Below are 9709 nucleotides of genomic sequence, written 5' to 3'. Positions count from 1 at the left end.
AAAAAACATGCCCTGACTCAAATGGAAGTTTTACCTCTGTCCTACAATATATAATTTTTTCTGGTCAAAGGTATGTCTCTTGTTTCAGAGATGCAATAATGCAGTACCATGAAGCTGGGTATCCAAAAATCTCTTCACTTTGCCATAATACTGTAGACCTTTCAATTAATTAGTTCCTATTAGAAAGACAGTAGGTTCTCTGAAATATGTTCATGTTCTTGTATGACATTAACTGGTAGGAAAGAACCACTTCAGGTTCAAAAGGTTGGGTTTTTTCTCTCTTCTCCAGTTCAGATATGCTGAGTATCCGATGTTGGGTCTAAAAGCTGCTGACATTCTCGGTCACCAGTTGGTCCCTTCGTGTGGACCTGAGGCCTCTCAAGTCCCCAGAAGTATCTGCACTCCCAGAGAAAAAACAAATCACAATTTGGTTGCGCTTCCTTCGCTATTTATTGGAGCCTACATGGTGGCTTTAGTCAGAACATTCTTCCTCTACCTCTTTCACCTTGTCAGCTTCAACTTCAGACTGCAAAGAGGCCTGAGGGATACAGCTGAATGTTCGAATGCTGTGTGGATCAACTGGTGGCACCAGTGTGAGCGACTCCACACTCAGTGTGTCCGTGTTGTCATCTGTGATTAAGGATATTGTGGGCTGCTGTGCAGGAATCAGGCTGGGAGACAGGTTGGCTGTTTCTATGTCACTGGTTTTTACAGTGTTTTTGCTGGACTTCGAAACAGCTGAAAGAGTTTCATCAGTCAACATTGTCTGACTGGAACTGGCCATCAGAGGCTGCTCTGGAGCTGAAGCATCATCTGCGAAAAGAAAACACCAAGAACAATCAATATTCAAGTCAGTATGCACATTAAGCCTAACAATGTACCATTATTCATTAGTGTTCAAGAATAACTAGGTGGAAAATGCAGTTCTGTGAAGAACTATGCTCACACATCCACATTTTAGCAACAAGAAATAACCCAGATTATTATAAAGGAATAACCTAAAATGGTAGCAGGATTCCGTTCATATTAGGAACCAGACTATTACATACATTTAGTATTAGAATACGTAGCAATATTAGATATATTCTTAGAGAGAGGAAGTAGAGGGAAAGAAAACCTCTCCAGTATTTAGTATGAACTAAAATGAACTGCAACCCCATATCAGGAAGATCTCTAGAAATAAAAGAAAAAACTAAAGAACCACTCTACCAGCCAGCTTTCCCAAAAGGTGGCCTGTTTCTTACAAAAATTTGGAAGCCATTCTCTCAATTCATCCTCCAGATTCACATTTAAGTGACACCTCAACCACAGAAAGCAGAATTATGGCAGAAGGGGAAGGAGGATAATGTCCTTACTGCAAGTGAAAGGTGCTGCAGAAGAGGCCTGTTTTACACAGCCTTGTGAGACATGGGGGTTTTGTCCTCCTAAGCATGGAGCATCTAACACTGATAAAATTGAGAATAAGCATAAATGCTACAGAAAACAGATATGCTACTGCACCTTCCCACATTATGGAAAAAACCTCCAACATTAATAGCTATTTGTACTGTCCTTTCCTCCTAAAAATCCTAGTGAACTGTCAAGCAAGGTGTTCACTTGGCTCAGGATGAAGAGCGAATGGAGGGGATGAGGTGATACAGCCTTAGATGATCAAGTATGCCCAAAAGAGGCAAAAGTTTTTTTCCTTTTCAGACAATAATAATACAATTACCATTACTACAATAATAGACACCATTAAAATAACAGGTATCCAGCTTCAAGACAGACCAGTTTTAAAGCTTTTGTAAGAAACAGCATGTGTTCAAGTGTACAGGCATCTGCAGAAAAGCCTAAAAGGCAATGCAGTGAATACAGAAGTTAAGAATTAAGTTATGGTTTTAATACACAGTGACCTTAAAAATATTTCCGTTTCAATATGATTCCAATTAGTCCTAGAAAAGAACACAAAGCATGAACATAAGACAAAAAAAAAAAAGATAGCAAAAAAGAAAAAAAAAATAAAAACAAGTAGAGAATGGAATGGGTATTAGTAAGGTATCAGTGGATAACACTAAAATTATTGATTTTTTTTTTTTTACCTTTATGGCAAGATAACCCAAACAATGGTGTATTCTCACTTCAGAAACCACTCACATGTACTTTTTGCTGAATTTGTGGCTAAAGCTTCTTGCTTTGATAAAAATAAGATTTATAGATGGTAAAAAAGTCTACTTTTAAATAAAGAAGACATCAGAGGTTATTTTTGAACTGTAAGGACAAATTCAAAGTCACCCTACAGATTCTTTTAATCTGCCAAGAAGCTTTAGAGAGAATGTAGCAACTGATAATGGAAGAAATGATGCAAGAATCACATGGAAAATGAACTGCTAAAACAATGAAATAAAGGCTCATTTCTCTGAATTCCAAGCTAAACATTAACATCTCAGTATGCACAGACAGTGAGTTTCTGCTTTTTGAATCTATAAAATCTTAAAAGGATATCAAATGTTCTTTGCCAAGATAGTTTTTTAATCTTACTTATACTATAGCATGAAAAGTCACCCAAATTCAGGATTCAGAAACCTGAGGCATTCTGGTAAGTATGGTATTACCAATCGATGCACTCTGTTCAGAATGTTGTATAAAGCACATTTATATTGCAGTTCTATTTAACTTCTGAATCCACACATCATTTCTTAAATCATTCCTTCCCTCTCCCAACAGAATATCTATGTATTTTCTTAATAGTAGCGTTTTCTGAAATAATGAAAAACATAATGAAAGACACATTCTTTTGTTATGCTGGACGGTCCCCAGATGCTTCTAGGTAGGTTCTAATGCTAAAGTGACTCCCTTCTTAATGCCACAAACAAGAAGTATTTGAAAAATGTCATCATAAAAAAAAAGTATCTGGAGATAGCAAGTCCAAACTTTCTACATGAAAGCCTCAAAAAACATTACGAAGAAATATAAAAATATCAAAAACTGTAAGCAGAATATACTGTGCAGTATTTCAGTGGCAGCATTTGTAGAGAATACAAGATCAGAGCTCTCCTCTGCTTCCCTCCAGCTTTTATTTACTATTGCTAGAAGCCAGTCTCTCTCTCGTCTCAGGATGTCCTTAGTCACTGCCAGCCTCACTTCCATCACTCTGGCACTGAATTTCTGGGAACAGTGGCTGACTGCTGTAACCCAAGGTGGGTTACACTGCCAAAATGACCAGAAAGCAAATCCCAGCACACAAAGGGGTAGAGGAGGGAGAGCTCATAAGAATGTCTGTCTTTAAGCAGGTGCCAAGAGAGGTACCAAGGTCTTACTTCTAAAGAGTTTCATGTACCCAGCATGTTTACAGATTAATTTCTCTATTTTTTATCCGGAACTTCCCTTTATGTGACATATAAAAATACTAACTGGCTTTCAAAAAACCCAAACTCCCAACACTTTGCTTCGTTGACTTTTCAATAGAAAGAAAAAAAAAATTGTAATTTTTCCCTGGATAAAACCACCAGTCACCGAGATATGCTCTGCTCTTAAATATCAAAAGGTTATCACCTAATACTAGAAAGCAGCATTTCTATTTCTCTCTCTCCAGCCTCCATATATTTAAGTGAGAGTGTTTTGGCACAAAATACATGCCAGATCCGCAACAAAACCAGGGAGAGTGAAGTCAGTTTCTTAAAATGGTCCTGATCTTAACACTGAGTTCTAACAAACAGCCTTCCATACCTCCAAACTTACTTTACTTGTTGAACACAAGGTGTAATTTTGCAAGTTTTGGGGGTATTATTAGCTCTCTTTGGATGGAGAGCCTTCAATAGCATTACATCTTTTTCAGCAGTTCTTTAATGCTACCAAGATTATCATTACAGCAAAAATCCCAACTAAAACACTCAACTTGGTATGTTACCTTATATTAAGAATGATTGTGAAAGAAGTTACAAAAGAACAGAAAAAGGAAAGAATGAATACCACCCACAGAGAAGTGGCTGAAGATATACAGCAACATACTATGAAAGGATAACAAAAATACAAATTACAAGACAAGACGCAAAAAGTTGCAAATTAATCTATAAATATGAAAAAGGATGTTTTTGTAATATTAAGAGAGTGAAATATCTTCATGCCATGACAGTAACAAAAGCAAAGAAATTAATTAGATACAAGTTAAAACATTATATAACAAAGACCATCTGGAGCGTATTTCCATTTTTTTTTTGCATCTGCTCTCCCTCATCACCTCCTCAGGCGAGGACAATAAAACAGTCCATAAAGTCATCTGCCAGAATCTGATGGTCACAGAAAAACTAAGCTTGTGCCATCAGAGTCCAGGGACAGTCTTATGCTGAATGCCTGTCCATTTGACCTGTGCTATAAATAGATTTCTTGCTGCTGGCCAAGGTCCTGCATTACTGTCCATTCAGGAGCCTGTGCTTACTAAATTTCACTACAGCCAGAGCTGCCCTGTGCAAATGAAGACACTGCTGCTTTGAAGCTGGAGGCTTGATAGCACAATTTCCACCTTTGTCAAGAGTGCCGAGAGACAAGGGAGAAGCTGCAGACAAGGCTTTCAGAAACAGCTCATTGCTGCTTTACAGTTCTCCCAAAACAAAACGTAGAGACATATTACGATGCTTTCTTCAGTTTCCTACCTCACTGTCATTGCTGTCAGCATGGAAAGCAAATATGTTCTATTGATTGTTATGGGCTTGTGAAGGCTTATGGAGGAACCTGCCTGAGTGGGTATTGCGGGAGTTTCTGCTGCAGCTGCTGCTGGAAGGCCTAAACCCAGTGTCCACCGTGACTGTCAGCCTCCGACAGACTAAACACCCGCCGGCGTCCTTTCCTGCCAGACCTTACTAGAGGGAAACACAGCCAGAAATCATACAGAGGCTTGAACAATGACACAGGGAAGGGAAACTGGAATGGAGACAAAGGATAAATGTTAGAGCAGTAACAAGAATAAGTGACAAGGACACACCTGTAACTGCTGGTATCTTGCATACAATTTGACACCACTCCAAGAGCCTTCTACATTTGGGAAATACTTCTGAAGCTGGAAGTATTCATTCTTTAGAAAGAAATGATTTTATATGAAGTTTATTTTTTGCTTCCTATCTGAAAAGGTTCGTAAGTTTGGGCTACATCTGGCAATACCAAGAGCACTTCCACCAAAGAGGGCTGGCAGGTATTTATTTCCATCACAAACTACTCACCTGCTTTAGAAACTTTGAAAGAAGTTATTTACCACAATTTCTGGTGACACAGAATTATTTTCCTTCCCCCTGGCCATGAATTATATGTGGTACAGTACTGTGCAGGTGACAACACTTCAGACTGCTCAGCCCTACTACTCTCATACCCAACAGTAGCATTTACATTTGGTTTATGATAAAGCCAAACAGGGTCTGAAAAGATAACAGCAGTTCAGATGATGATGCTTGGTGCATAGAAAGTTCCTAGAAAAGAAACTTTCTAAGAACAAAAGTACTTCCTCACCTAGTCAGAAAATTACTAGAGCATCATAGAACAGGAGGTCAAACCACATTTACATTACTGATTATAGAGGTAAGAGACAGAGATGGTTTCAATAGGAAGGCAGGCACTGCTCTTATAAACTTTCCATGCTTGATTGATCACCCTCTCCTTGGAATGCAAATTTAATTTCACAGACTGGAATCCAATATGTTCTCTGCAACAAGGGACAACAGCTCTTAGTACTTATTTTAGATCTTTTATCATCAATACCTGCCAGAAACATGAAATACAACTGAAATGGCATGGACCAGTGCCTTGTAAAGTCCTCATTATCTATTGCTCCGATGTAAACACTTTCTTAAGTACTGAAGCCAATTGCTTTTTAAAAGTTAAGACAGCTTAAAGAGTAATAAAATACAGCACAGATGACATGAACACATTCATAATTCTGGAAGATTGCTAACTTACTGTAAGAGAGATTCTATATCTAATCCTTGGCATATATGAAAATAAGCACTTTGAAGAAGTGCACAGTTCCAGCAAGGGCAGCCAAGACATGACTGTATTCTAAGCTCTGAAACTTGATGACTAAAAGCTGCCTAACAAGAGAACATTTCCAACTTATGCATAGCAACATTTCAAAAGCACATGATAATAATAATAATAATAATAAAAAAACTCCGTAAATACAAAGAAAAAAACCAACCTGATAGCAGCACTTGCAGAACCTGACACTGATTTTTCTGTCTTGCTAAGCATTCTGTTTTCTTTAAGGGATGATTTCTGCTTTTTGAACTTTAAAGAAGAGTAATCTTGTAAAGAGCTAAACCTAATTCCCCAACACTGCAAATGGGCAAGCTGCCAGCCTTTAAAATATCTGTGCCATAAAGCAGTGTGACAACTACTAGGTAGGATAGCCAATAAACTTGGGAATCACAGGAGTATATCTTGCTCATGACAAAGCAGTTGATGCAACACTGTGTGGCTGTTTGATGCAGGTACAAGTGATAACAAGTGAATTATTTATATCAAACATTGAATTAACATAACTTCTTCCTGTGACACATTTTTCAAAGTTCTTTTGCTGTTTAATCATCAATATACCCTCTATGTTGTAACATTTTCTCTTAACTAACATTCAATTTGTCATTATTTTGTTCTCCTATATCACTGTTTTATGTAAAAATTGGACTATATGTTCCAAATCTTATTTCCTGAAACAACTCTGTGAAGATTTACAAGTATAATCTCAAATATATCAAACTCTGGCCAGTTTAAATCTGTCAACACATTGTAGCTTAGGACACTATAATCACAAGTTCACAATATAAAAAGCTGTGTGTTTTAAGATGTTGTTCTTAAGGAAGATAGGTGAGGTAGTTTCCTTGAAGTCCAGATAGGCATCTCCCCTTTATCTAGTCTGGCCTTCTTGTCTGAAGTTCCTGAGCAACCCATGGTGCTCTTCATGCTCAACAACTTGAGCAGGTGCCAGAATCAACAGGGAAGCAGGGAAGGAGGGGCAGAGTGCTCCTACAAGTTTGTGTGTGTGTTCAAAATGGAATGGGAAATGAGACCACCATGACAGACTGCAGCAGCACTCAGATGCTACCTTGGGACATAAAACTATCTTGGTAATTGCCTGCCACTCATCAGCAACTGGTTACTTCCTCCTCAAAGGAGCCACTTCACATCATGCAAGTCTCTTCTGCTTCACAGCAGTTTAGTTTCAACTGTCCTCAAGTGGTTAAGCTAAGAGAAAACCACTGCTTTACACAGAAGTGGGTGAATTGTTTCCCTGTCTCAGCTGAGTGGTCACTATGACCTGATATAACAGACTGTGCTCATGGCACTGTCACCTACTTCAGCAGACTTCTGTTCATGCACAAGCCCACAGAACTGCACTTGCCAAACAGACCCTCACTTTCATGCCACATTCCTGGCAAGTTTCCACTACAGATCACAACTACATGTAAGTACTACCAAAGAGACTATTCAAACTTGCAGTAAACTGGTCAATCAGCTAATGCAGAGACTGATCCCAAGAATAAATGACACTGAGTATTGGCAAAAAGTGTCCACAGAGCTCCAGGGACTGGGGAAAACCCTTCCTACATTCATACCTCCTGAAAGACCTAGCTCCAGGGATTTCAGAATTCTCACTAGTCTATAATAAGGACCTTGAGACACCATCAGACACTCAGACACAGGTTTTAAACCACTACTTGCTCATTACTGCCTGGAACTGCACTAAACAGTTTGGTACAGATCAGGGTAGCAGCTTTGAAGAATTAAGCACACTTACTGCTTGAGTCTGATTTTAGGAATAGTTTCCATGCTATATTCTTTTACAATAAACAAAATATTCTAATATTCCAAACTATTTAGGAATAGTTTCCATGTAAGATTCTTTTACAATAAACAAAACTATAAGATATGTTGCAACTATGTACCAAATACGCTTCAAATACCAATAGCAACATATTAGTCTGAACTGATCACTCGTCCTTTGAACATGGCAGGGATTCTTGGTCCTGAAGGTCAGAGCAAATATGGTCCAGCAAAATCCCCAACCTAATGCATGCACCTCAGTACCAACTGTGCATTATCCTATCGCAACGGAACACCTGCTCATGCACCTACAGTCACTGTCCTCCTCTTTGTAACTGCCCTCTGAGCAGAACAAAATCCAGAAGTTGAGCTCAAAAGTCAGCAGCAAGTTCGTGGAGGCAGCTGATTTGGGACTGAAGCAGCTAATGCCCATTGTCAGGTTCATTTCCTCTGACTTGGCTGAAGGTGACTGTGCACAGAAGTGGATCCTCACACCTACATTTGCTAAAGCATCACAAAAGAAATAAGAATTAAAGCACACCCAAAGACAATTTTCCTGCACAACACATGGCATTTTGCACATACTTTATGATTAAGTCACAATGAAGGTAAAGGTGGGCAGGTCATGCTGCTAACTGGTAAAGTGTATACTGAAACCAGGCATTTCAAAATACTTTTCCCCTGGTTTTGTTTTTTTCATTATTTTCATTTTTAGGGGTGAGGAAGGTAGGGAAGAGTTTGGGATTTATTGTTGTTTTTCTTTTTTTTTTTGTTTGGAAGCCAGTGAGCACCTCCTGTCATCAAACTTCTTTAAAATGCAGGAAAAACAAACAATTTTATGTTACACAAAGACCAACATACCATATAAGCAGACTGCAATTTTGTTAACCAGAGTCTGTGATTATACTTTAATAATTCACGATCTTTCTATACTTGATGAGTAATTATGTGTTCTGCATCTATGCATTTTTTCATATAAACCAGATTATGTGTGCTTGAAAGACCTCTGAAATGAAGCATAGTCTTGCCTGATACTTGTGTGAACTAGTATATTGCTTATACCTACAAAAATAATACAGATTCTTTATTTTCATTTACTTTACCGTGGTTTTCTCTTAGTCCCTATTGACAAGGATCTGAAGCTGCATTTCTCTGCTGACCACAGAGGATTCAAATACAGCAAAAGACACTAGTACATGAGCCTTCTTACACCATTAAGGGGAAACATGTCATTAAATTCATGTTTTCTTATAGTGCCAGTTCAGCCTGAGAGTTTTGACTAATGACAGCACTTCTCTGTGCAATGACTACACATTACCTGGGCCATGAAGTGACTGCAATAGCAATCACTTGACAACAGAGAAAATAAAATTTTGAATAGATAGTATATAGAAAAACATTCCAAATTTTATCCTGAAATTACACATATTGCAGGACTATTTTGACTATATGTTAGTCTCTGAAGTTAATAGCTGCTTTTGAATCTAGAGTCTGGGTGCTAGAATGCTTTACATTTTTACTGTTCCTTAACTTCATCAGCAGCCTTTTGTCACTCTTTTCAGCAGTATTTTTTGCAGGGATACTCACTTTAAACATATAATGCACATTGATCTGCTGACACTGTTCAGTGAGACCTAAAAACACTCAATACCTAACAAAGGTTGCATCATTTCCTGTAGGACTGCAATGAATTTAGAGATAGATGGGCTTTCCAAATAAAGGCATAATAGCATGTCTTAGAAGGAGCAGTGAACAACACTCTCAAGGAGTGATCAACTTTAGAAGTGACCATTAAAATGAGGGCTTGCCTGAAAAAGTCTTGAGAATCAAATTATCTCTACTGTTTTATAACCAAAATGAGGTGGAGTAGGTAATTTCTAGCATGAAAACATTTCAGGATGCAGCCTTTGGGATTTCCTGGTTTAGT

At 38.2% G+C, this 9709-nt stretch overlaps 1 protein-coding gene across 7 annotated transcripts in view; it reads right to left on the bottom strand.

Annotated features, from left to right (window-relative positions):
* Positions 1 to 24: 24 nt before the first annotated feature.
* CLEC16A (C-type lectin domain containing 16A) overlaps positions 25 to 9709 on the bottom strand; it is a 55818-nt gene continuing 46133 nt past the window's right edge. For 4 of the 7 annotated variants that reach the window (XM_015643007.3, XM_015643009.3, XM_015643006.3 and 1 more), the window contains one exon: positions 25 to 813. In XM_015643007.3, coding sequence (XP_015498493.1) covers positions 473 to 813 — 341 coding nt within the window. In that variant the 3' untranslated portion in view covers positions 25 to 472. Of the gene's footprint in view, positions 814 to 1892; positions 1932 to 4711; positions 4836 to 9709 lie in introns of all 7 variants that reach the window. The other 3 variants (XM_015643014.3, XM_015643010.3, XM_015643011.3) reach the window with 3 other exon arrangements.

Source organism: Parus major, chromosome 14 (assembly GCF_001522545.3).
Source record: "Parus major isolate Abel chromosome 14, Parus_major1.1, whole genome shotgun sequence".
Taxonomy (NCBI): Eukaryota; Metazoa; Chordata; class Aves; order Passeriformes; family Paridae; genus Parus; species Parus major.
The sequence above is the reverse complement of the archived record's forward strand: the minus strand, read 5'-3'. Positions and strand labels throughout refer to the sequence as shown.